The sequence below is a fragment of the Carettochelys insculpta genome, chromosome 16 (genome assembly GCF_033958435.1).
Source record: "Carettochelys insculpta isolate YL-2023 chromosome 16, ASM3395843v1, whole genome shotgun sequence".
Classification (NCBI taxonomy): Eukaryota; Metazoa; Chordata; order Testudines; family Carettochelyidae; genus Carettochelys; species Carettochelys insculpta.
Window position 1 is genome coordinate 23,200,606 of NC_134152.1, and position 27,432 is coordinate 23,228,037.

At 41.0% G+C, this 27,432-nt stretch overlaps 1 protein-coding gene across 1 annotated transcript in view; it reads left to right on the forward strand.

The window, feature by feature from the left end:
• The window catches only part of OTOA (otoancorin), a 53,766-nt gene that overhangs the window by 198 nt on the left and 26,136 nt on the right, over nucleotides 1-27,432 (forward strand). Inside the window, exons 2-21 of the mRNA XM_075011108.1 lie at nucleotides 209-237; nucleotides 334-364; nucleotides 458-485; nucleotides 1,436-1,523; nucleotides 2,522-2,653; nucleotides 5,541-5,776; nucleotides 5,998-6,101; nucleotides 9,237-9,343; nucleotides 9,868-10,007; nucleotides 11,099-11,222; nucleotides 11,641-11,856; nucleotides 12,794-12,961; nucleotides 13,312-13,452; nucleotides 14,131-14,189; nucleotides 14,882-14,999; nucleotides 15,442-15,515; nucleotides 17,971-18,106; nucleotides 22,074-22,264; nucleotides 25,533-25,626; nucleotides 26,685-26,814. Of these exons, the coding sequence (XP_074867209.1) occupies nucleotides 209-237; nucleotides 334-364; nucleotides 458-485; nucleotides 1,436-1,523; nucleotides 2,522-2,653; nucleotides 5,541-5,776; nucleotides 5,998-6,101; nucleotides 9,237-9,343; nucleotides 9,868-10,007; nucleotides 11,099-11,222; nucleotides 11,641-11,856; nucleotides 12,794-12,961; nucleotides 13,312-13,452; nucleotides 14,131-14,189; nucleotides 14,882-14,999; nucleotides 15,442-15,515; nucleotides 17,971-18,106; nucleotides 22,074-22,264; nucleotides 25,533-25,626; nucleotides 26,685-26,814 (2,346 nt within the window). The remainder of the gene's footprint in view (nucleotides 1-208; nucleotides 238-333; nucleotides 365-457; nucleotides 486-1,435; nucleotides 1,524-2,521; nucleotides 2,654-5,540; nucleotides 5,777-5,997; nucleotides 6,102-9,236; nucleotides 9,344-9,867; nucleotides 10,008-11,098; nucleotides 11,223-11,640; nucleotides 11,857-12,793; nucleotides 12,962-13,311; nucleotides 13,453-14,130; nucleotides 14,190-14,881; nucleotides 15,000-15,441; nucleotides 15,516-17,970; nucleotides 18,107-22,073; nucleotides 22,265-25,532; nucleotides 25,627-26,684; nucleotides 26,815-27,432) is intronic.

Below are 27,432 nucleotides of genomic sequence, written 5' to 3' on the forward strand. Positions count from 1 at the left end.
TAACGCTGTGAGTTACGCTAACAGAGCTTTGACTAACATTGTAAATAAAAGTTTTGTTTTAAAAGGAAAGACTTTCATTAGCATTGTACATCTCCTGTAGGTACATTTGATCAAAGCTGCTTTTCTTTAAATTAGCTTACTTATGATGAATTTATTTTATGTTTAGATTTGGTTAATCAGATTTTAATAACAGGATAATCTCTTACAGATTTGCCTCCATTATTACAAAAAGCTGCGGTTAGTATCTTTATTTGATCCATTTTCCAAAATTCTCTAATATAATCTAAACATATTTGTGTTATTTACATATATTTTATTGTTTATACCCTTCAGGAAGAAGTAATAGCTGGAAAATATCTGAATGGTAATGTGTAAAAATGTCCCTACCTATGTGTTGAAAACGTTTTTCAACCACCATACAACATATTAATTATTTTTGTTTGATTGTCTTGTTTAGCTTTCCTTGATATACTCCATTTTCAGGGGTAATGTACGACATCCTGTACCGTAGCTAGAATACATGTGTGCATGTGAAAACATTATGGATAAAAGGTGTAATCAAAGGATATAGCTTTAGTCACACAATCATTAACCTATTAGGTAAGGTATATATACCAGTGGTGAGCAACCTGCAGGCCATATCTGGCTTATCGGGGTTCTGTGTGTGACCCATGAGACATTTTCTTTACCTTTGTCCATGCTCAGGGTTGCCAAATTCTGCTGGTTTCTGTGTAGCTGTTTTACTACCGGTATTGCTAAACTGACATGCATGTAAAGCAATGGCACATGAAGGGAGGTGCTGCATGTTGACTGCTCACAGTGGTGACTGTGCTGCCTCTGCATCCAATCAAAGTGCTGCTACGGTTCAATGGGCTCATGCTGCAAATTCTAGGTACGCCAGCAGTTAGCAAAATTACCCGGTCCTGGGAGACCATCTTGGTGATGACAATCTTGCAGCCCACTGAAATGAACAAGGGCCACTAATGTGGTCCGCTCATTAGCCTAGATTGCCCATTGCTGATATATACACTATTAGCTTTACGGCATGCTTTATTACAGATTCTGTATATGGAATTCTAAAGGACCAAATCATTGTCTAGTGGATTGGTGGAGCTAGTTGTTGTGATTTAGAACTGCAATGAAAATTGTCAATTCATCTTGACAAGTATAAAACCATATCTCATGCCAGAACAGAAGTATACCTGGATAAGGCTGGGAATAAATACATGCTACAATACCTCAAAAACTTCTTGATAATTAACTTTTTTCATTTTTTTTCACTGTAATCATGTAAATCTCTTTCGGCAAAAAGATGAATTAAATCCTTGCATCGCTGCCTTGTTAGTAATAGTTCTTGAGTGTCATATTTATTTTCTCTTGTAAGCAAATATAGTTTATTATCTTACCTGTATTTTGCTTTTGTTTTCCACTGTAGCACAAATGTATGGACAACAGATTTGCCTAAAAAAATTATGGCATATTTCCATGCTCAGAATGCTATATTTACTATTAACAGCCTACAGGTCAGTACCATTTTATGTGCCAAAACTGTCTTACTAAAGAGGGAGGCAGAAAATACAAAAAAACTGTCATCTAAGTTGTAGAGCTAAATTAATAGAGTTGGCCAATAAATCTGTATAATACTGCAGGTCAGTATTAAATTGAGGATAGAGGACTTTGCTTTATGGGTAGCAAAGGTGGCAAAGGCGTAAGACACAAATAATAATGACAGCCTCCTCTGTGCCTCTTTTGGAGGCCAGGCAGGGCCTGACTGTTTGCATTGCGTGTGCTGTTTGGCATAGTAACTGCTAGCCAAGTAACTCAGCCACACTATGTTTCTCCGTAAAACAGAAGATAGCCCTACCGATACTTCAGAAGGTGTTTGCAATCTCTAAGCACGGTGAAGAGTGTTTTGTTTGCAATGTATATCCTTTTGCATCCTGAACAAAAACAACACCAAAATTACAACTTGCCCTTGGGACTACCTTTTGAAATAGTCTTATTGGAATTCGGTATAGTATTAATTCTCCCTCCAGTCCAGGAAAGATTAAAGGTGAGAAGCCAGTGTTTATCACACTTATAATGGATTCTGGTAATGTTATCACAGATAGGATTTTGTTCACTGCTAGTGGCGTCAGGGATGTGCTGTGGCTCATTGACTGAGGATCTGGCATGTGCTGTCTCTTCCATTCAGTTTCGTGATTCTTTCAGTTTTGCATTATGATTACCTTATGCATTATTAATAGTGCTGAGGATTGTTGATCTTCAAAGTGATTTAAGGGACTAATCACCACAGCCCACTATAAAGTAGATAAGTATTATACCCTTCTTTACAAATGGAGAAACTGAGGCATAGACGTAACTTGACTTATCCACTGCCACAGCAGAAGTCAGTATTGGAGTTAGGATTAAAATTTGGGAGGTCCTACCATTTCAGCCTTGGGCATTTAAATAGAGAGTTTCTGGGAGTAAAAGATTAAGCGTGTGTGTGTGTATTTTATTATTCTCCTCCTGTCTGCAGATGTCTATAAAAAACTACCTGGAGAACCTTTTATACCGGCCCAAACAGCTGCTGTCAGATTTTCAACAAATTAATCATCAGCAGTTTCAAACTGCAGTGAAATATCTCTTCAGGAGCAAAAAGAAACATTTTGTAAGTCGCTTTGCACTCATTGTGTGAAAAGTAAGCACTGCCTTTTGATGTTCAAATATAAATAGAAAGAAGGTCAGACTGTGTGTGTATGTTTCATGCTGTAATGCAGCAGACCTGGATTAGAGTCGCAGGTGTTGATTGGGTGTGGGTATATGAGAACAGGACACTAAACACTTATGCAGGGCAGGGGAGAGCAAATTTTTTACATCGGGCCCCACTTTTCATCCCTGTAGTTATCAGGGGCTTCCCAACCTGCCTAATCCAAACCAATGGAAATTTCAGTTATGTTCATATAAAAAAAAAATCCCTTTCCGCACATATAAGAAAATAACCATAGAATGCAAAAGCTTTATTAATCCATATGCAAATGTGAACACACCTACATAAAAACTGTAACATAGTTCAACATGTTAATGGGATGGATGAGTCTGGGATGTAGCAGCCAATCATGCTGTGCCCCCCTTTTGAAATTTCATGCCCTCCTGAGGGGGCCTACCCCGACTTTGCTCACCCCGATGTAGGGGACAGCACATTCTCTTCCACCAACATAGGACTTGATGCTGTAATGTGGTCAGTGCATCGGACCCTTACGCCCACACAGTGTCTTGTTGAAACCAGTGGGGTTTCACATGGGCATTAGGGGTTCACCCACATGCATCATTTTGTAGGATTAGGGCCATTGCATCATAGTTATGGATAAGGAAGAGAGGGTCTTCTATGAGGAGAGGAAAGTCCTGCAGCATAGGTGTCCTGGACGTGGGGAAGAGCAAGCCAGGAGAAACAGAGGATGCTCCCCTAGGCTGTGGCCACACTGGCCCCTCCTTTTGAAGGGGCTATGGTAATGTGGCACTTTGGGATATGCTAATGAGGCACTTCCATCTGGTTTTGGGAATTGGGGCTTTTGAAATCAGGGAGCTGTTTCGAAAGGCCTCCAGCTACACTGGGCAGCTGCGTTTCAAAGCTGGTAGTTTCAAAGCACATGCAGCTACCACTATGCTAATGAGGCACTGCATATTCATGGGAACGCCTCATTGGCATATGCCAAAGTGCCACATTAACATAGCCCCTCCGAAAGGAGGGGCTAGTGTGGCCACAGATCTATAGTCATATGAGGGCCAGATAATATAAGACTTCATTGTATCACAGAGTCTGATTTACTCAGACAGATGTGCTTCAGAGAACACAGGAAAGTGTCTAAAACACTTTGGGAGCTACGTAAATATCACTAATCCAACCTACCGATGGCATTATCTCGTAGGATATTCACGGGTACCTCTAGGACTGACTTACAGTGATGTCACATCACCAGCCCTAGAACAGCTCTGATACATCAGACTGAAAAGTGCTGTCTTTGAACCACAGACCTTTAAGTTGGGAGATGATCTATCAGTTCTAGTCCCTCTATCAGGTTAAGTTTGTTCTTAGCAAATACTTTTAGTATTTGTCCAGTCTCCTGAAGGTAGTGAGTATGTTTGAGTCACCGTTGCGAGAAATACAGCTTGAGGAAAAGGTGCATTCTGGGGGTGTAAAGTGATTTGTCTGTCTGTCCATACAATCAGTCATGTACATGCACATACATACACACTCTATGCACAGGTAGCCACAAATGTTCATATTTCCCCACTCATTCAGAAAAGCACTCTCGCATGTCCAGCCACCAGTAGCCTTCTTCTGCTTTTCACTTTGCTTGAGTGACTCACATTGCTTTTTTGATGCCCAGGAGAAAAGAATGCAATCAAACATAGTACTTTATGACTGCTTGATTTCAGAATAGGGGCATATTGTGTCTACACCAGCGTTACCTCTAATTTTTCCTCCCACGAGTGGAACGAATTGTATGGGCACCCAGGGGGATGTGATGGGCAACACACTGCCTTCATACTGGTGCACATAACAAAATTCCTGCGGCTGGAGCAGGGCCTAGTGGCTCTGAGAGTGGGAGGGAGCTTAGGCTTGAGGCAGAAGGTGGGGGTGCAGGTGTGTGAAGGCTCCAGATGGGGGTGTGGGCTCAGAGCTGGGACAGAAGGGTGAGGGGCAAGGGCTTTGGCTAATGGTGTAAGTTCTGAGGTGGGCCTAGAGATAAGGGGGGTGGGGGGCAGGAGGGTGCTTCAGGCTGGGGCTGAGGGATTCGGAATACTGAAGGGAGCTGTGGGCTGAAGCAGGGGGTTGGGGTGCATGAATGAGTGAGGGCTCTGGGGTGGAGCTGGGAGTGAGAGGTTTCAGATGCAAGGGGCTGCTCCAGGTTTGGGGAGATGCTCAGGCCTGGGGTTTGGGGTGCAGGAGCTCTAGACTGGGGTGTAGGCTTCGGGGTGTGGCTGGGGAGGAGGGTTTGCAGTGCAGGAGGTGGCTGAGGATTGTGAGGACTGAGGGTGAGGTGAGGTTTGGAGCTCAAGCTTACCTGGGTGGGTCCTGGTCTGCAGCACAAAGGCAGGCTGCCTGGTGCCTGTCTGTCCTGGAACAACGCCCTGCACCCCTGAAGCCGCCAGCAGGTCATGTTTGGCGGTGGCAGGGCAAGAGGCTCTGTGCCACACTGCATGCATCTTTTGCCTGCAGGGAGAAAGCTGTGCACAAAGTGCCATGGTCCCTCTGCCTAGGATCTGGACTTATCACGCTGGCCACTGCCCCAGGTGTGGCAGCTTTGTGCTGGAGCTGGAGGGGAGGAGCACCTCTCTGCACTTTGGGGCTTGGAGAAAGGTCTCTCTCTCCCTGCTACAGCCCTGGGCACCAGCACAGGGCTTCATAGCTCTTCTGTGCAGCTTAATGGGAAGCTATGTGGCCACACAGCTTAGAAGAAACTTAGTCCTTGACTGCTTTTTATCAGGCTTCAGATTAATGATCAATTAATGATGAAAGCAAATATATTCTCTTCATCCTTGGACACCTGCAGGAATTGGGAAATATTGTTCTTGATCTGGACATGATTAGGGAGAGAATTTTCCAAAGCCCAGGTGGAAACAGGACCTTGTTCCTCATTACACTGGAGAAATGTTTTCCAGCTTTGAGCTCTATGGAGTGTGTGGATATACTAAGCCAAGTTCTGCGGGTATCTTCAGTGAGCTACCTCCAACCTGATGTCATTAGAAACCTCCCTAAAGATCTTCAACAAGACACTTTCAGAAACTTGTAAGCCATTTATTTCCTATGAAAACAATCATTTTTATTGTCTTCTGATTAAATATACTTTTTAAAATAAAGTTAGGTATAGTGGTTCTATGCCTGGCATCAAGCTACAACTTTCTGTTTACTTTTCATTCGTTCTGATGCTTCAAAGCATTTTTGCTAATCTGTGCCATTAAATAAGCTCCATTTATCAGTTAATTTACATGTGCCATTGTAACATTTAGATCGGCAGTATTCAAAGACCTGTATGACAAGACAACGGCAAATGCACGAAGAGCTCTTTATGTTTGGATGAAACAGGTTCTGCAAAAATCCTATGTCACTAATGGTATGTTGAACATTAAAAGGAGGATAGGCCTATCTCTTTGGAAACGTAGCCACTGATTTACTAGTGAACTTTTTCCCCTTTAAAAGAGTGCTGTCTAAAGGGCAGCTCTCTTAAATACTGTATGTCTCTCCAGCATACAGTAAACATATGTCCTTTATCTAGAGATGCATGACAGATAAAATTGTCAGTATGCTTATTCCTGAAGGTGAGCTCCCCCCATGTGAAGACAGCCATGCAGAAGTGTGATGAGCCCCTTTAGTCTTATTCCTAAGGCTTATTATGTGGGATTTCAGTGCTGTATGTCCTTGTGCAGGTTCGCTACACAGCAGTGAAGTTCAATGTGGCATCTTTTTTAGAATAAATATAGATGATCTTTGAAAATGTTAGTGACCAGGTTTTTAAACACAGCAGGAGGCTGTGAGGGTTCTACCATTGGGGCACTAACTTACTCAGAGAAATGACAAAATTAAAGGCAAAGGCAGATAAATGTTATATGCCTTTCACAGTTGTTTATCTCCTGTGGCTAAGGTGCTTCTTCCAAGGCCTGACAGTATACCATATTTCCACTAGGGGGCACCAAAGCAACAGCAACACCCGGGAATTCTCTTGTGCTTCTTTGAATATGCCAGTCCTGTAATAGTGGTGGTGATAGCAGCAGCAGCAGCAGCAGCAGCAGTAATAGTAGTAGCAATTTGCTTTTCCAGGGTTTGATCCTTTTCCCAATGAAATCACTGGCAAAGTGCCCAGTGATCTCAGTGGAGCAGGATCAAGCTTCCGTGCCATGTTCCATATAAAAATACAAGAGTAATCTGCAAACATGGAGCAGTCAAGTAGCACTTTAAAGACTAGCAAAACAATTTATTAGGTGAGCTTTCGTGGGACAGGCCTACTTCTTCTATTCTGGTCTGGCTATGGTCTGAAGAAGTGGATCTGTCCCACGAAAGCTCACCTAATAAATTGTTTTGCTAGTCTTTAAAGTGCTACTTGACTGCTTTTTGTTTTGATAGTATATAGACTAGCACAGCTCCCTCTGTTACTGCAAACATGGGTAATGAATGAGCCCTCATACAGCCCTGAGAGGTAGGGAGATAGGGACTAACACCATTGTACAGGTGGAGAAACATAGATATATTATTTTCCTAGAGTGACTCTGAGGCAGAGCTGTAAAGAGGCCACATCTTCTGACTTCCAGATTTGTGCCTTAAACACAACCTCCCTTAATTAATAAGCCACTATACAGTCAAGAAGTAACTAAGCATTCCAGGCCCCACATAAGAATTCCAGCACTGGCAAATAGTCGTGGCTGTAACGGCCTCTTGCTTGCTCCCCTGACCATAGTGGATTACGAGCAGTATGCAGACAGAGCAAAACGCTGCTCTCCAGCCCCCTCTTCTTCCATGGCTGCTAGGCAGCACAAGAATCTTGAAACATACCATGTACGTGTATTATGTAGTAGGCTGCCTTCCCCACGTTGTAGCTAGTTAAGTTTACAGAGATTTCTTCATTTTTAAAACAAAAAGCAGTCAAGTAGCACTTTAAAAACTATTTTGCTAGTCTTTAAAGTGCTACTTGACTGCTTTTTGTTTTGATAGTATATAGACTAGCACAGCTTCCTCTCTGTTACTATTCTTCATTTTTATATTTGTTGTGCTGGTGGAAGGGCAGAGAGCTGCTTATGAACAGCATGCCTTCCCGCCCAGTTGTACCAAGGCCATAGGCTCAATATAAGATAACATGTTATCTTAATGTCTCAAACACATCTCTAGAGATTTGTTTCTCAGTAACTCAGCTAGTTCTCATTTCTTTCCTACTAAAAATACCAACCTCTCAAAAAATGAAGAGCTCTGGCAGCTTGTACAAAAAGAGGTGCTGGTGTGTTTTATATTTTCTGAGTGGTTTCAAAAACAGCAAAAAAGGCACAGGGGACCCTCATCAGCATCACCAAAAGTAAATGTCCTCTTCTATTAAATGCAGGAGTCAGGATCTTTACAACCCTTTCCTCTTCACGCTTTTCCTTCCTGTCTCTTCCTGTGCTGGCTGGGAGGTAATATGGTGTCATACTAAAAGCCAAGTGGATGGAAGCAAGGACTTTTCAAGTTTATTCTGAACTCTCTCTCACCGTATCAATTTAAGGCAGTCACTTAATATCTCTGTTTTCAAAAGTGCCCACTAGTTTTGAAACGTCCATGGCCTGATTTTTCAGAGATGTTGAAAGCTCCCTGAAGTGTAGTCATGACTATGGCTGGAAGAAAACTAGAACTGTAGGTGATCGGTATCTCTGCGAATCAGGCATCAAAGCTGGCAAGTTGAGTACCCAAAGTTCACAGACACTTTTAGAAAAATTCAGCCTTTAGCTGTTCCATGCTTCAGGTTTTATTTTTTTAAATTGTTAAATGGGGATAATTATTTCTTAGGGCCGGTGTGTTATTTTAAAATATTTTGAGGTCCTTAGATTGTGGTATAAAATGCAAATTATTGTTGTTACAATATGACATTGTATTTCTTCAGCCTTTATCCTAATTTATGGCTGTGCTAAATATTCTTTTTTACTTTCTCCAAGATTAATATCAGTTCAGTTAAAATATGAGTGTTCTGTATAGGTATAGCATGTAATCAGTTATTCTATAAGACCTTGTGAAGTTAATACTATACAAAGGTAAAGTGTTTTACCTACATTACCAAACAGCGCAGCTGATTATCAAAACTGAATTTTAGAAAAGCTGCTACTTCATACTATCTTTTACTTTTGCATTTTATTCAGTTTAGGTGGTACAGAAAGACTAATCGTTTTCACTTTCTGATTCTCATGTATTGGCACAAAACCACAATAGTTGGGTGCACAAACCACAGTGAGAAATTTTAAAAACAAACAAAACTGATTTATTGACATTTAAAATGTTAATGAATACAGTTCTGTTATTAGGGTTTGTAAAATATTGGTTATTACTCATCTTCTCCCCACCATTTATGAATTTAAACTATCTGGCACTGGCCATTTTTAAGAAAAGGACCTAGTAGTAGTATGATTTTAGAGATCTTTTGGTTATCCAGAAATGAAGATATACTGAGTTTAATATGTATGCATAATCATAATGACGTGCTTTAAATTTGAATAAGTATTTTTGTACAAAACAGAGTTAAATGATTCAACCTCTTGGGTCAGTGCAGAAAATCTATGGATTTTGGGAAGATATATGGTCCATCTTCCATTAGAAGAAATTATGAAAATTAGTCTGAATGAAGTAAGTAGAAAAATGTGTTTGTATGTAACAATTATCCAGTGATGTGATGCACAGCTAGAATGACTGACCACAAGCACAAACTTAATACTGAAAGACTAATCTATGTGTTTAAAATGTTGTAGTTGTAACTTAAATCCAAATGGTCAGTCAATCATTTATTAACAAACCACTCCACTGCCTCTTTTAAAATTGAAAAATGTACAACATCCATAGATGCTCAGTTAGGTGCAGATGCCTGTCATTGTCTCTTTCCCATAATCTGTCTTCTTCAAAACTTCCATAAATTACACTGGCAGTGACTCAGATTAGACAGGATCCGGCCCCACATTAGATTACAAATTATTTAGGAGTGTTATGGAACTACTGGTTTTTGCCTTTCCAAAATTTGTATTATCCAAATTGCTCTTTGTGCCATCTGTGTAATCTGAATGGAGGCAGGTGATTGTTTATAGTATCAAATGTGTACATTTATGTCTTTAGTTTGTACAGATTCTTGATAATCTGCATTTGTTTGAACTAATTAGATGAGACTATTCATTAGCTATGACAATGCAACAAAACAGCTGGACACGGTGTATGATATCACACCAGAACTTGCGCAAGCTTTTCTAGAAAGAATAAACTCATCAGGATTTGATCTGAGAAACACTTCAACTATCTACAGGCAAGCAAGACCTTTTTTTCTTTATTGGCTGTCTTTGAAAATGCTTTTCTGAAGGAAAGTGGAAGGGAAGGGAAACTGGATGTCACATGGGATTGTTAGGATGTTGTACAATAGACCCCCCAATTTACATGGAGGTTGCATTCTTGCACATCCCTGCATAAGTCAAATTTCATGTAACTTGGGGGAGCCAGGAAACTGACCAGAGCAGCAGCAATGGTCAGTTTCCTGTCTCCTGTGAGTGGCAGGCAGCTGAGAGCCTGGATCTGGGCTGCCCACTGGTTACAGAAGAGGGGAAACTGACCAGCACTGCTGTGCTGGTCAGTTTCCCTGCTTCTGTAAGTTGTGGCAGCCACTCCTGTGAGTGGCGGCAGGCAAGAATCAGGCTCTTGATTGCCCCCGTTTACAGGAATGGGGAAACTGACCAGCGCTGCTGTACTTGTCAGTTTCCTGGCTCCCCTGAGTGGCGGGCAGCCCATAACCAGGTGCTAGCTCCCCACCATTCAGAGTCATGTTAACCCAAGATTTGTGCAACCTGAGTGCACGAATCTTGGGGTTCTCCTACAGTCTTTTTCTTTGAGGCTGCTGGTTCAAAAACTGCCACTGGTTAGTGATAATTAAGAGTTGTCATCTCATGAATTTTTGTAGATGCTTCTAAATTTTACCTGATGGCCTCCCTCTAATTTCAATATGTTAGTGTGCCCCAAAATCAGGATTCCATTGCACTAGCCAACATGTATAGATAAATAGTATAAGGCATTCCCTTTGTGATAGTCCCAGGCCTGTGCAAGGGTACAAAACAAACATCAATTCTGCCTCCTCCTGCCTCTGAAAATTGTTGTCCTGGGAGGGTAAAAAGCAGAACAGAGCACTGTAAATGGCTGAAATCACTATGTTGAGTATCAACTGGATTTTCTCACAACTGCTGTTCAATAAATATATGTCCAGTGAAGCACTCCTATAATTACTGTATTAACAATCAGGAAGTTAGTTGGAAGCTAATGAGCATAGGACCTGCATTCTTGCTGTATGGCCCCACCCTAGGAGGCAAGTATATCTGTATTTAGCTGACTCATTTCTGGTATCCCACGCAGGTTAGGCTTGTTGGTTTGTTTTTATGACAACATGGAGCAAATGGATGCCATTGTGGCACGAGTTTTACTTCATCAAATGATGAAATGCAATCAGCTGAGAGGCTTCCAAGCTGATGTTCATAAGGTGTGTATTTGTTCATTGTTATTTGAACTCTCCGAGCTAATCTGCTCCCTCTCTCCCCTTTGTGGGATAAGTTTCTTCCTCAGAATCCAGCAAGAAAAGAGTTACAAATTAGTGACTTCCAAAAACACATTAAAAAGTACTTGAATAAGTTCTGCAAAAGATGAAAGTCCTTTGATGCTTTTAACAGCATTTAGTCCTTCTTTCAGTCTGTTTACTCATTCATCATATTTAATTGCCATCAATAGCTCTATTTCAGGATTTTTGTGAAGTGGATTCTTGCTAAGTGTTTGCTTCTGGTGCTGATGATTAGTCAGAAAAAGCCAGCTAATGTTTGGGTGACAATGGAAAATAGATGTTGGCAAACCTCCCTGTTCTTAAACACAGCTTCATGATCTGCATCTGCCTTTTCTTGATGTAGCTCAAAGCTCAACTCCTAGACATTGCCATGCAAAATCAGACTTTGAATGATACCCTGGGGTCCCTGTCAGATGCAGTGGTTGGATTGACTTCAAGTCAGCTGGACTTTCTGTCACCTGAAGCCGTGCATAATGCTATTTCAACATTAAATCAAGTCTCTGGATGGGCAAAAAGCCAAATCATGATTTTATCCAGCAAATACCTCACTTACGAAAAGGTACATGTTTCTGATATAACTATCGCATTTGATAAAAATCAAGTGCAGTAACCTTTTTTGAGCTGGGACTGTTGATTTTTGAAAAGTTTGGAATCCATCGACTTTTACTCTATAACTTACTCTCAGTAAAAGATTTCTGTAATGATGTCATTGACCGATCTGGTTACAAAATTCAGTTTAAATAATGCTTTAACATGAAATAGGAAAATATAGTGCCTAAGATATAACTAGACATAGGAAGTACGTGCATGTTCAGCTCACTATTTCACTCTTTGGCTAACTCTGCACGAGAAGCCTCTGTCAACAGAAGTCACTGTCAGAAGGGATTTCCTGGCAAAACTTCTGTGGACAGATTGTGTCTATACATAAAAGCAGACCGAAAGAGCAATCCGCTCTGTTGACGAAGAGCAGCCAGACTGCCCAGCCCTCTCTTGACCGAATGGCTCACTGGAAGCTCTGCGAACAAGGCTGCCTAGTGTACTGGAAGTCCTGCCTGTCAACAAAAGGGCCCCAGAGCATCTACACAGCTGTTTTGTCAACAGAACACTGTCGTGAGAGGTGGTATACCTGAACAGGAGAGGCATAACGCTGCTGGCGGATGTGCTGGATTTTCTTGACAAACTGTTGACAAAGTGCATTTTGCATCTAGATGCTCTGTGGATTTTCCTGACAAAAGTCCAGTCTTGCCGGGAAAAGCCTCTCATGCAGATGTAGCCTTTTAGTTCTGGATTGATGCCACAATGAGCTGAACTGTAAGAATTTTTAGAACTATTACTGGACGTTCTACATTCCAAAGAGTAGGATGTTGAAAGGTGAATTTTAGACAAGAAATATACTGCCCATCTAGTATTAACGGTTCTTAAATCTTACTTTAAAGTTTTCTGCTAAACATGGATCTGTAAACTTCCCATTTTGTTTCCTCTGCTCTCTTGTATAGGTTTTATCGTTTTATAATATTAGTCAAATGGGTGCTTTGGTGACTGGAATTAGTACTCAATCATTCTACAGCATGAACCCAAAGGAGCTCTTTCAAGTTATTAGAGGTGCTTTATCCCAATATGCCTCTGATTTATCACCTGCACAACGACAAGGTATCCTCAGTAAGGTAATAGTGAAGTTTTAATCCCACTCTCCAGCTGCATCAAAGCACAATGAACTTTCATGCACAAAATGATTTTATTAAGAATTCCATTACCTGTGGATTTTGGATCAATTGTGGACAGAAATAATTACCTCCTATTTGTATTCTGTTTTCCTCTCCAGCGCCAAATATATTTTAAAAAGTGGGTATTTTAAAATATTTTAAATTAACAGTAACATGTTAATTTTGAGTAATGAAGTAACTCTTTTTACCTGCGGTGTCTTAAGGAACGTAACATTGAACTGAAAGAATTTCAGTCAAATATTATGAATCTAGAAATAAACTCATGTACTGTTTTTTTTCCTCTTTATCAGATGCTTGCATCTAGAGATCTTACTTCAGCAGTCACAGATATACAAGGAGCTTTTTTCAAAGAAGTATGTCTTTCTGATTTATGGAAGGAAACGGGGTTTAACTCCTCAACAGTAAAAGAAAAAGAATTAAGAAGAAGCCAGGTAATGAGTAACTACAGTATTTCCACTTCCATTGTGACTGATGCTTTTATAAATACCGTAAAACACTTGGAGACAATTTTTTTTAAATTAAGGGTATTGCTCTAGATTAGAATCCCAGGTCATGTTTCTCCAATGGAAAATAGTCATCATACTGTTATTTTCCCTTCCTACTCCATTTTCAGAGGTGAGTGATCAGATGTTTACTGAAGAATGGGAAAAGAGGAAAGACAGAGAAGCATAAATTCAGAGGGAGAGTGGAAAAAACAGATAGAAAGAAGGAGCAAGTCCAGATACACTTTGGAGATGCCCACAACCAAAGGTCTCACTGACCTGGTCAGAATTATAAGGAATTTTTATACACGAATATATTGTTCTTTAACATATTAGGCACATGGTTTGTTAGGATTCTGTCACGTTTCTTCTTCATGCATGTTGTGTAATTGTCACTTGCATTTTGAAACCATTCTTGTGGTCTATAAATAGTGGTATCATGATCGGTGTGTAAGGTACATGACATCACTTTAAGTCAGTGACAAAGATGATTCCTGTGAATATGGGTTGCAGAGCTCAGGCCACTCAATCATGTTCAATGGCTTTAAAAATTGTAAGAAAGATGCTACAGTATTTGCTTGAGCTAATATACAAATTGGATACATTGTCATGTATTTTTAATTTCAGGCCTTGTTCTTATATGAATTATTGTCAAAGAAAACATCAGCTCCTGCTGACCTCTTAAGGTATGAATACTCGTCTCACTGTTTCACAGCCACCTTAAAAGCATTTGAAGCTGCATTTTGATATCAGAGTAGCAATGAAGCAACATTCTTCTGTAACTTTCAAAATGTTACATTTATATAGGAACTATCATGGGATCCCAACGCCCCTTCATCTTTCTCATAAAGAGGAGCATAAGTGCCAAATATATATGAAGAGAGCCCAAAGATGTTGACAAACATCTTTCAGTGTAGGCTCAGCTGATGGCTTTAATGATTCATTTTCAGAGAAGGCCACAAACAGGTGGGGTGTGGGGACAGCAGGGGGAATGAAGAAGAGGTCACACAGAGGTGAGGGAACAGTATGGGAAGTATCTAAATGTGGATATACACATATATCTCATAAATCTGGAAGGGAACTTGGAAGGTCATGGTGTCCAGTCCCCTGCCCCCTTGGCAGGGCCAAGCACCATACTTTCACCACTCCCTGCCCACTTCCTCTTTTCTAGTTGCCCTAGATCCCTAGCGGGGCCCTCAAGGATTGAGCTCACAACCCTGGGTTTAGCAGGGTAATGGTCACACCACCGAGCTATCCCTCCCCCTTTCCAGAGGAGATTATTTCTTGAGATTTATTCTGTAGCACGAAAGAGATGAAGATCCTCTGTCCTGGATCATGCTAACAAATTCATGAGACCATATGGTGTTCTCTCTCTCAGTATAGGGCAGTTGTTGAAAGGAGTAACATGCCAGCAGATTGACCATATGAGCACCGACTCTTTTCTAAATAATTTCAGATTCTTTGACAAGAATCTCCAGTTACTTTCTCCATATCAGGTAAAACTGGAAACATAATATTTTTCTGTATACATAGCCTAATACACAAACTGTAGGTGGATTATAGCAAGGTGAATATACAATTGTTTTCAATAAATTTCAAATCATTTGTGTGACTTGCCCACAAACAGATTCAATGTTTACTACTTTATTGTTGTTCAAGAATTAATTGCATTACAATTTCTGCAGTTCTTGATTTAGAGCTAATTGATGAATAATCCATTTAAAACTCATACAAACTCTGATATGCACCCAAACATGAGCCTTATCATCTCTGGCACCCAAGAAGAGGAAGCTACAACCAACTTTGTAGAAGTTGTGCACATGAAAAAACTCTCTGAAAATAAGTATAATTCTACATATGCTATATTTTCAACTGCAATAAATAAACCATATCCTCAGAATTCATAAGTGACTAAGATTTTAAATATTTTGTTTTCAGGTTAATTGTTTGGCTTGGAAATTTTGGAAAGCTTCCAAAACATCTATCCCTCCCTTCCTCTTATCTGTGCTTCCGTAAGTTCTTCTTGTTGTATGTGTGGCAGTATGTTCCGTTTAATCCTCAGCAGCCTTTTTCCCTTAACCATTTTATCTCTAAAGAAGTGGATGATTCAAGCAAATGTGTTTTATATGTAAGTCACTGGTTCCAGCCAAATCAGTATCAACCAAAGTTCTTACCATTTGGTGTGTGGTCAGTGATTTAGTATGAAACATGTCAATTCTAATCCCCAGTTTCAATCACTTCATGAGAATCATCACACTTTGGTATTGATACACGAGAACTTACAGAGGCTCAGTTGCCTTCTCACCCTTTTGAAGCGCTCGCCCTCCAGACAGGAATGAGGCACAGTGACGGGGTATGGTGTGGAAAGTTATTCTCTACTTGCTCTATGAGGCTATGTTTACACTAGAAGCATCTGTTAACAGAAGTTGCTGTCAGAAGAGATCTGTCGACAAAACTTCTGTCATCCACATAGGAAAGTGGCTCACTCTGTCATCTGCTCTGTCAACAGACTGCCCAGCCGCTGTCTTGACAGAACAGCCAACCAGAAGCACAGCAGACAGGGCTGCCGGGGGACATGGAATCCCTCTCTGTCAACAGAGGGCCCCCTGGAGCGTCAGAATCTGGCGACAAAGGTGTCCTGCCTCATCTTGGAGAGGCAGAATACTGTCAGAGGAAGTGCTGAGTTTTGTTGACAGACTGTCAACTAAATACATTTTGTGTATAGATGCTCTGTGAATTTGGTCAACAAACCCCTAGTTTTGTGGACAAAACTCTCTAGTGTAGATGTAGGCTGAATAAGTAGAGGACTTAATTCTCCAGGCCTTTGAGTTCACTGACTTTTATACTTGCTAAATTCACTTACATTTGTTTATTTTTTGTTTAAAGATATAGCTATTTTGTGACTGCCTAACTTACCAAGTAGAGCTGGTGGGTAAGGGACAGGGAAGACTCAGCACGCCTCCTGGAAAAATCTGAAAAATATTTTTTAAAATTTCATTTGAAATTATCAGCAGAATGGTGTTGTGTAATGAAAGTTTTTAAATTTTTTTTATTTTTCAAAATGTTTTGGTTTGTCACTGCTGGGAAATTTCCCTCTTTTTTGGGGTACTGAGAAGAGTAGGTGAAAATGTAGTGGTTTGTTTCTCTCTTTCTTTCTCCAGCCCATCAAATGTGTAATCAAAAAGCCTAAAATGTCTGACTTAAATATAAATAATTTGTTTTGGTTGAAAGAGAGTTTTCTATCAGGCAGAAAAAATATTGATAGAAATGTCTGGATAAAGTCTGGTCCCAGGCATGTCTGATAAAGATTTTCCTGTGCTGCATATTTTCCTGTTCCATCAAAATCATCTGGTATATACTCAGTAGTAGGCATCCTTCAGTCTGCATAGACTATGGATTGCGCCCTTTATCGTTTCAATTGAGGACTTCATTTACAGCGCCTACTGTGACTACGAAGACCCACACGAGAGTGACAGTCCTTGCTGCATCTCTTGCAGATGTGGTGGGTGTCTGGCAAGTCCTTAGTGACTTCCCAGTCACTGATAGAACAGAAACATTTGGGGACCCTGGCTAGCCTTGCTTCGGGATTTGATTCAGTTCTAAAAAGTCTGACTGCCACTCAGATGGAAAGCCACATAACTTTGGTTTAATTTGGCAGCCCTTCTAAGACCATTGTAAAAGGGTTACATGTTCCAAAAATATTTATCAGTAATCCACCCACCGCATCTTGACTCATTTGAGAAATGCTCCCCCCAGGGTAGGTTTTTGAAGCTATATTTACACTGTAGTCCTCTAAAAGGTGCCAAATGGAGGATTTATTGTTTTTGTGTTAACTGTTTTCATGAACGTTTTTCCTGCTTTAAACTAATCTATGCACTTATCTGTGTTGGTAGTTAAAAATACACCAATTCCCCTCTACCCTTTGTTGCTTGTAGACAAAAAGGCAGATATTTGAATTTGGGGGAGGGATTTTTGTTAAGGTAACATTTACAAGAAGTAACTGCTTAACCTGCATCTAGACTTTGAGGAGAGGCTTTCAAAATACCTATAAGGATTAATTTACACTATTGGAATTATGACCTGCAAAAGTTCAGCTCAGGATGAGATTCTGGCCTACAGGAACGTGCACATATATATCTGTTTTTCAGTTGTGACCTTTCTTGGTTGTTGAGGTAACCCCTCTAATGGAACTGTTATAGCTTGGACCCCTATCTGATTATACTGTTCAAATCGGGATCCCAACTCCCCAGAGTTCCAAAGGTGCTTAAATCCAGAAGTTTGGTTTGCTCCGCTAGGGACCTGGGCCAACCCCCACGTACAGAACTCCCCCAGTGCTGTGGAGACCTCCTGTCTAGGGTTCTAGTTCAAATTCTCTCTAAGCATAATCTAAAAATCCCAAAACAAAAATGCTTTGAATCTAGATCAGGTTTACAAACTTAGAACTGTTTTGTTTAACTCTCTCTGTAGAGCTCAGTACCTGGAATCCATTTCAGGCACATTCTGTGTCCCTTTCCTGATAAGTCTGGGGAAGACTGAACTAGATCTTCTGATTCCAAACTTGCATAAAAAGTATGCAGTCCTACAGAAAGTCCAAGAGTGTCTGGTAAGCATGATACTTTTTCTTCTGGGTGGGGAACAATCGTAACACAACAAAAGCCACTTCTGCAATTATTCTAAATTGTGATGGCTTCTGCCTCACAAGGTAAAATAAGTGCTATTTTGACACAGTGTAGGAAGTTCTGTGTTGTGGCTTTTTTAGACTTGTGGTTTTCACTGTAATGTGATAGTTGTAATTTCATATTGCGCTTGATCTCATAATCTCAGGATTCAGCAGAAACAACCATATTGGGACACGTAGTACAGTCAAACCATGTTATAATATCACTTGTTCTTGTCTGTACTGGCATTATTCAGGAAATTCCTGGGGTGCAGCTTATTCGTGGTTGCAGTTAAGGTAGACCTAGACTACACATGGCTCAAGGATGGTCCTCTAAGACCTCAGGGTTAGATAATACAGTGGTATCAACACCAGCAACTGCTCTATGCTAGTGCTTCCATCTTTGCTAGTACCGAGGAAGCTGCATTGACATTAGCTGTATGGTGGAAGATTTCTTGGAAATTCTCAATATTAGATGCTAAGTGGATAGAAAATACACATTACCATATTAGAGAACCATATTTCATCCTAGGCTTTCTTCCTGGTTTTAAACATTGTTTTCTATAACAAAATCCCATTATTTCCTTGTGCTCTACCATCTCTTTGTATCCACCTGTTTTTCTTTTGTCATATGCTTTGATCACAAGCTGTTTGCAGCAGGGACTGTCTTTTTGCGTGTTTTTGCAGGGCCCAGGACAGTGGGGTCTTGGGTGATGACTAGGACTTCTTAGACCCTAACACAATATAAGTAATTAATTGTTAATAGCAATAATTACATATTATTTTTTCATCCACATAGATAGGAACAGGATATATGTCATGAAAAGGCTAGGCCACAACTATTTCATAAAAACAAAAAAGCAGTAAAGCAGCACTTAAAAGACTAACAAAATAATTTGTTAGGTGAGCTTTCATGGGACAGACCCACTTCTTCAGAGCATAGCCAGACCAGAACAGACTCAATATTTAAGCCACACAGAACCAAAAATAGTAATCAAGGCTGACAAACCAGAAAAAAATGATCAAGGTGATAATTCTTTTCTATTTTTTTTTCTGCTTTGTCAACCTTGATTACAATTTTTGGTTCTCTGCGCCTTAAATATTGAGTCTGTTCTGGTCTGGCTATGGTCTGAAGAAGTGGGTCTGTCCCATGAAAGCTCACCTAATAAATTATTTTGTTAGTCTTTAAAGTGCTACTTTTCTGCTTTTTTGTTTTGATAATATATAGACTAGCATGGCTTGCTCTCTCTTACTATTCCATAAAGCCTGTTTATACTTGCTTACTTTTGTTGTGTAGTCAGAACCTTTCTAACTCACATGCACGAGGACTGCAGAACTGGGTCTATGTCTACACAGGCTGAAAAAAGTGGAATTTCTATATAAGGAGTAAACTAAATTGCCTTGTAGAAATTCCTGTGGACTCAAGTGTCGGGCTCCACTCTAGTCTCAGGACCAAGACAGTAGAAAATACATATGATCTTCTGGGCCATGCAATCCCCACAGCAAACTGTAGACGTTGACTCTGCAGCCTGCTAGTTTGTTCAGAAAAAAGGTCAAATGGCTGTGATGGGCCAAAAATTGCTGCGATTCCCTGGTTTGCAGAAGGTTTGGTGTAGCTCAGGGGGATTATTGCTCATGCTTGTTTATGAGTTAAAGCTGTTTAACTCACCAAATAAAATGCCTTTATTCTGCTTTAAAGCAAAATAAAGCACGTATTGGCCGCTCATTCCTCTTAGTTGTAGCTAGTATTGTTTTTCTTGTAAGGATATCAGTATCTACCCAGCTATGTTTTGTTCTAGACTGTCTGCATAATTACGTTTTCTGAATCTCAATTTTTTTTTGTTCTCTGTCCAAGATGGAAATAGAATACAGCATTTTGGACCTATCTCCTACATGGGCAAAGTGTTGTCATGAAAAACAATTACCACATGCATTGAGTTGGTGAGGACAGCGTAGGTTTTAAAAGTTTTAACACCAAGAAACATCTTGTTTCTCCACCCTGGGCTGGTCCTGAGCTGCTGTATCAAGCACAGGGCTTTCCCCAGGAGTGAGGAATGAATGGTCTTTTCTCTCAAGCTGCAAATTTGCGTCAGCTCTGTTCAATGACAGCTGCTGTAAACACTGAGGCTGTCTCAGTCCAGCTGATTGATCCTAGCAGCACATGCCGATCCACTCATAAACTCATGCTCTGCAATGTAAACCTCAGTGTGCTGGCAGGTAGGGAGAGACCCTGCAGAGGAGGGCTCCATGGCAGCCAAGGTTTGTGCCCACCCTGCACAGACTCCAGGAATCCTTGCCCTCTCCACACAGCAGAAGTGCACCAGTTTTGCTGCATTTTGGGTGCTTTATGGATGCGAAGGAGGGGATAGGATTCTGCTTTAATTTAAATCTATGCCTGGTGCTCTGCTTGAGTTGGTGAATGTTATACCTAAAGATACAACAAAGCATCTAAAACTTTGCCAGATATCTATTGTCATTTGTTAGTACGGGAAAAAAAGCACTGAGTAACCCTGAGAGAAGCCACGGATTTAACCAGCAATTCACAGGCAGGGGTGTGCGTATGCCTGGAGGAACTCGGAGGTCTTCCGGGGGGGGGGCACATCAACTCAACTAGATATTTGCCTAGTTTTAAAAATATGTAAAAAGTCATCACAAACTAAAAACTCAGCAAAGTCAGCACAAACTAAAATTTCATCAATGACTTGTTTATACTGCTCTATACACTCAAATGTAAATACAATATTTATATTCCAATTGATTTATTTGATGTGTTAAAAATGAGAGCTTAAGCAATTTTTCAGTAATAGTGTGCTATGACAGTTCTGTGGTTTTACGTTCGATTTGGTAAGCAAGCAGTTTTTAAGTGAAGGGAAACTTGGAGTTACACAAAACAAATTAGACTCCTGAAAGGCACACAGTGGCCTGGAAAGGTTGAGAACCACTGGCTAAACCCACCTGCACATCTGCCTTTGTTTTGTGAGCAAGCAGCAAGTTGAAATTCCTCAGCTGAAGCCAGGCCTGTGAGTTATATGGGCCCATGGGCCCTGGTCTCCAGCAATATTCCAGGCCTGCAGACACAGCTCCAGCAAAGTTCAGGGCCCGGTCTCTCCCCCAGCGAATCTGCCACCCTTTCATACCTCCCCTAGTGTGTCTGCTGGCCCCACCTGCTGCCCTTGGTTGATTTAAAAGGGCCCTGACCTCTGCCACCACCACCAGCAGCACAGGGGCTAGAGTGGCTTCCTGATGACTGGCTTCACATCTGGCTGCCTGCACGTCCCTTTGGCCCCTGGGTGGAGGGATGTGTATGTCTCCACATGCTGTCCCTGCTCCAAGCACTTTTCTGGCTATTGGGAGCTGTGGGGGCAGTGCCTGCCCGCAGCATCACACAGAGAGCCCCGGCCTCCCCATCTAGGAACCACTGCCAGAGGGGTGTGCCCCACGTAAGCACAGCACCCCTCCATCACTTCCCTCTGCACCCCATTCTGCCCCCAAGCTCTCTCCCTATTCCCCCTCTTCCTGTCCCCCCCGCCTCCAAACTCCCTCCCAGGGCCTGCATCCCTTTACCCTCCTACTCTCCCACTCCTGTCCCAGCCCAGAGCCTGCAACCAGTACCCAAACTCACTCCTAGGGTCCACATCCCTCCCCAACCCAAACCCCCTCCTAGAGCCTGAACTCCACACCCCTGCATCCCAGTCTCCTGTGCCAGGCACCCAACCTCCTTCCCAAACCTCACCCCTCTGCCCCACGCAAACTCCCTCCCAGAGCTGTAGGCAGGGGTGGGGGGGGCACCAAAATTTCTATAAACCCACCCCTCAGCTGACCATATTATGGCACTGTTGGGGTGTGCAGCAGAATTCCTGATGTTAATTCTGCTAGTGAGGTAAATACATCAACGTTGACCTCTGTGTTTCAGAACGGCTCCATCAGTGATGAATATGACGTGGACGTACTTGGAAATCTAATCTGCCATTTACCTCCAGCTGTTATACGCGATGGACTATCCCTACGGGCCATGGCAGCAGCCTTTCACCAATTCAGAGTCTGCCGACAGCTCAGCCACGAGCAGAAGACTGAAATTAAACACAAACTGACTGAGTTACATGGGTAAGATGTTGGACTTGCAGTTTTACTTTGGCTGGGGTTAATCTGTATAAAAACTCATCATCTGCTTTGTCCAAACCAACCCAGATTTTAAAAGTCTTAACCCTGTATAAGTGAATTTGCAAGGCCCTGTACTCCACTGATGGCATTCTTCATCCGGCTGTAATGTGGTAACTTTTGGATACTGCATGAGTTGCAGTATTTCAGAGCATGTTCTAGGGACCCAGTGATTTCTGGGGGAAGGGGAGAAATGGAAGGTGTAGAGAGGGCCTGCCATCTGTTCATCAGAGTCATATCTTCAGGCATTACTGGAATTACAATGAGAAATCCTGTGGTACCTTATAGACTAACAGATTTTTTCGAGCATAAACTTTTATGGGCAAAGACCTGCTTTGTCAGATATATATTGTGGAGATTCCAGAGGCAGATCTAAATATACAGGCTCATGAAAAGAAGAGAGTCCCAATCAAAAGGAAAGCCAAAGTTGACAAGGTCAATTCAGTCAGGCCTCATCAACTCTGGCCTTCATGTTGATTGGTACTCTCTTCTTTTCGTGAGCCTGTATATTTAAATCTGCCTCTGGGATCTCCTTATATATATCTGACAAAGTGGGTCTTTGCCCATGAAAGCTTATGCTCCAAAAAATCTGTTAGTCTATAAGGTGCCACAGAACTTCTCGTTGTTTTTGTGAGTACAGACTAATGCGCCTACCCCTCTGTTACTGGAATTATAAGGCTCAAAACTAATTGATGGCACCACTTAATGTCTTCTGGCCTAACAATACTTCTCATCTCTGCTTAGCCTCCCAATAGAGTTGAACATTTTGACACCTTGAATGACTTATCTCTTGGACATAAAGGAGGGAAATGAGAAGGAAAAGGCCCAGGGCTCCTGGCCTGGGTAAAATTTGGTTTCACACACAGCTCCTTACTTGGGGTGGGAGCATGGGGGTAGAGGGCAGACAGATCTCCTGGCAAGGGTAGAATGGAAGACCCTAATATAATATGGGAGTAAGGAGGAAATTAGCATTTGGAAGAAGGGGGAAACTTGATATTGGGAGAATGGAGAAGTGCGGGGGCACACAGAGCTCCAGGTAAGAGAAAGGGGTGGAGAAGCTGCAGCAAGTCCCGTACGCAAAATAGAAGGCAACTGAGTGAAATGGGAGGGTAGTGCACAGGGAGCCTGGGGGCAAATACAGACTAGTGGGATGCAAAGAGTCCCAAATGTGTGCCATTAGCACAGTCTGAAGAAGCAACAAAGTGTGAGCCCCACTAATGTCAATTCATACTTGTCAGCCTAGAAGACAAATCTGAACCTAACTTATATATCAGTTATGCCAAGAAAACTATCCCAAATTCTTACATTATAGGAATACCAATTGCTCTCTTACATTCTCTTGTTCCCTTCCTCCCATGGAAGAATTTCACATTGGAAGGTAGAGCCTAAACCCAAACTCACAGCATCATAGTCATCGCTTAGCTAAGTGCGTGCAGTCCTTTCTTAGTCACCCGAGACTGCTGATTATTTTTGTTGCTCTTTGAATTTCCTCCAAGATGTGAATATTTTTCTGGTAATGAGTTGCTTGGGACTAGATATATTGAAGAAAGTATTAATGACATTATTTTTCAAATATTAGTTGAATAACATCAGTTTTACTGAATGCTGGGTTTATTTTTTCCAACTTTTAAAGTATTTTTCATCGTGTTATGTGTTATACACTTTCTAGTCTTGGTAAGCCTTGAAACTAAGGTGCCATGTTTCACTGCATTCACATGCCTTGGTATTGTGACAGAGGGATAGGCGTGTTAGTCAGTATTCTGTCAAAACAAAAAAGCAGTCATGTAACACTTTAACAAAATCATTTATTAGGTGATGAGCTTTCATGGGACAGACCCACTTCTTCAGAAGTGGGTCTGTCCCATGAAAGCTCATCACCTAATAAATGATTTTGTTAGTCTTTAAAGTGCTACTTAACTGCTTTTATGTCTTGGTGTATTTCATTAAGTAACAAGTCTTATATAATCAAGCATCCTGATAACAGGTTGAATCCTAGAATCCCAGATAAAATCTTGTCTTTAATGAATGTCTGAAGTATTTGATATGGATCAATAAATTAAACTCCTGTTGTATATACAATGTTTCAGGCTGAATATTAGCAGTCCAGATATTTTCCCTGTCAGCTGGAGGGTTGTGTGAATTCGCATCAGTCAGTCTAGTATCTAAGGACCAATCGTACAAGGCACTCAGCACTGCTGTAGAAAGTTGAGGGCACTCAGCGTCTTGCAGTATTGGTACTTCTGGCAGTTCAGGGTGAAAATTCTAATGAATAGTTCAGAACGTCATTTCAAGAGATGCAGAATGTACATGTTCCTAGAATTCATTTCTAGAATTATAAAAATAGCATAGGCTTTTGTTGGCAAGATTTGCCCGAGACCTGTAGGTCCCAGTGCTCCCTTCCATGCACTCTCAGTATGTCAGAGGAGAGAGAAACACAACAACAACAACAACAAAATATGGAGCAAAAATTACACCCGTCCAACTCTACCTCTCTGTTGCCTGTTTTTGTCGCGTTCCTTGCCTCTTTTATAAAGATGAGTTTTCAGGGGCTGTGTGTTAGTAAGATTTACCTTGCCAGAGTAAAGAAGACAGTGCCCAGTTTGTAAAACATATGAGCCAGATCTTCAGGGGAGCTGAGCACGCCCAACTTTCACTGACATCAAAGGGAAGTGACAGGTGCTCATCACCTCTTAAAATCAGGTCTGTGCATTTTTAGGGGTCCATCCTAGAAATATTGAAGCATGTGAGTGAGGTTACGCAGATTGTGGTCAGCTAATTGGAGGACTGGGCCCTTCGAATAAGCTCTGTCAGATGTAGATTGTGTCTCTTTTTGTTTATGAAGTTCCTAACTCACTTTTGGAGCTGTATTATATGATAGGCTGTTATAATGAAAAAATACCGAGGGTTTTAAATGGTGGAGACTCATGCTTCATCAGATACTATGGTAATAGGATGCAATAAATGCTGAGAGAAATGTGCAAAGAGGGTGGAAAGCACACACGAATAGACAGCTTTGTAGAGTCACTCTAAATGAAGGAATTCCAGGAAAATGTGATGTTAAAAGCCAAAATGTCACTTTATTAAAGAGACATCCATCTTTGTGACTGCATAAAATGTACATGTAGATACAGTGCTGCTGTGAGGTGGGCAGGTATTGCATTATGTATGTGCGCATTTGGTATTTTGCATATAATTCTCCAAATTTTTTTCTCAGCACCCCAAAGAACTGGACAGCTCAAACAACACAGGATGTTGGACCTTTTGTAGCTCTTTTGGCAAAAGATGAATTAACTGTCCTTACTGAAAAGGTAGCTTCTCATTTTAATTTTTAGGATTCTACAACATCATTTTAAAGCTTTATTATAGTCAATGTGATTCAATTTAAAATACATGCATTTCAGTACTCAAGATGAGCGTAATTCTCCTCGCAAGGAACCTTATAAATATGTTTGCCCAGTCCTGGATTTCTTACAGTTAGAATGCTTGGGCTTTACCCCTTGATGTAAAAGAGTTACCTGTGCTTGAACACACATAAATACAAATTGTTATATGGACAAAATTATGTTATGGCTCTGTACACAGCTTGTCACACTTTTAAAGGATCAAGCTGTGTCTCCCCTGCTCCGCCACCCTGACATCCAAATGTGAAGAGTCACCTTACTTAGAAGAAAACTTTTTCTAACTCATTATTAACAGTGGGAGCATACTATGAGCTATATATGTAGTATAGTTGTAGCCATATTGTCCCAGGATAAAAGGGAGACATGGCAGGTGAGAGAATCTTTTATTCACGATCAGCTTCTGTTGGCAAGAGAAATTTGTCCTACAGAAGATATTACCTCTCCCATCTTGTGGTTGGAAGATGATGATTTATACCTTTGGCCCTTGGGCTAAGAGCCAGTTTAGTGTCAGTAATATTTCATGTGGTACTATACCCTGTCTTCACAAATAATGGACGAAACAGTTTCTTTTCCGTCACTGTCCCACAGCCCTGTGTAATCTGGCGAATTTATTCGGAGAAGCCAGTCCTAGGTGCAGTCAGCAAGAGGGTTTTGCTAAGGGAAAAAGTTTAACCAGAAATCAAAACAAGTTAGAAATCAGCAAAAAAATAAAAACAAAACAAACAAACAAACAAAAAACCCACTCTCTCTCTCCAGGCTTTGGTTCATCCCAGTCATGGGGCTGCCTAATAACAGGAGCCTTTTCCAAATCATGCTCCCACGATCTTCTCGGAACAACTGTAACACGCTGAGTAGTGGTTAACCCCATGTTCACTGGAGCCTAGGCAGTCACATCTTAACTAGTTTGTTTCAGATGGGAGGGACTAGTTCTGAAAATGTTTTGTTGCTTTATCTCCCTCTTTAAGTTCCCAGGTACGATTTTAAAAATAGCAAAGATGGCTCAACTGGCATCTCTATCTGAAGAGTTTCTGTCTGTTGTATTTGAATCTGTTCGCAACTCAACTACTAGTATTAGAACACCTGACCCCACAGCTGGTGAGTATTTCCTTAGCACCTGTCCAATGCCAGTGCGTTGGATTGCAAGTAGTAATATTTGTGTCTCTGCTTCTGCAACCTGAATGGTCTTTGTTTTGCTTTGTTGCTAGCTGTGGTTTTGCGAGGCAGTTTGACAAAAAGCAAAATGTCAGAAAGTTTTCAGTCTTTTAGAAACATTGGTGAGAGAGTTTGTTCCATTATACGTCTATCTTTTTAATGATCAACTAACGTAATACTTTATTCCATTAAAATATGCTGCTAAACAAGTATTCCAACATGGCTGATTGCACACAAATTTTGCATTTTAGAAATATTTTGCTTTGCTTGTAATATAAGTGAAAGTTCCATGAATAGAAAGACCACAGGGACCAAATTCTGAGCCACAGTTGCTACCCTGTTAATCCTTTATCAGGCATTAGTATATGTTGACTCAGCTGCTCTACATGTGACAGCAGTGTCACTGTGGTCTGACTGTCTAAATAGACAACATTGATTATTACAGATTAAAATAAATTTTAGATTACAACAAAATGCAAACGTTTGTGTATTGGAAACTCTTGTACCAATGACATGTATCACTTTGATCCTTTGTAAGCATATAACGAGATTGCAGCCTCT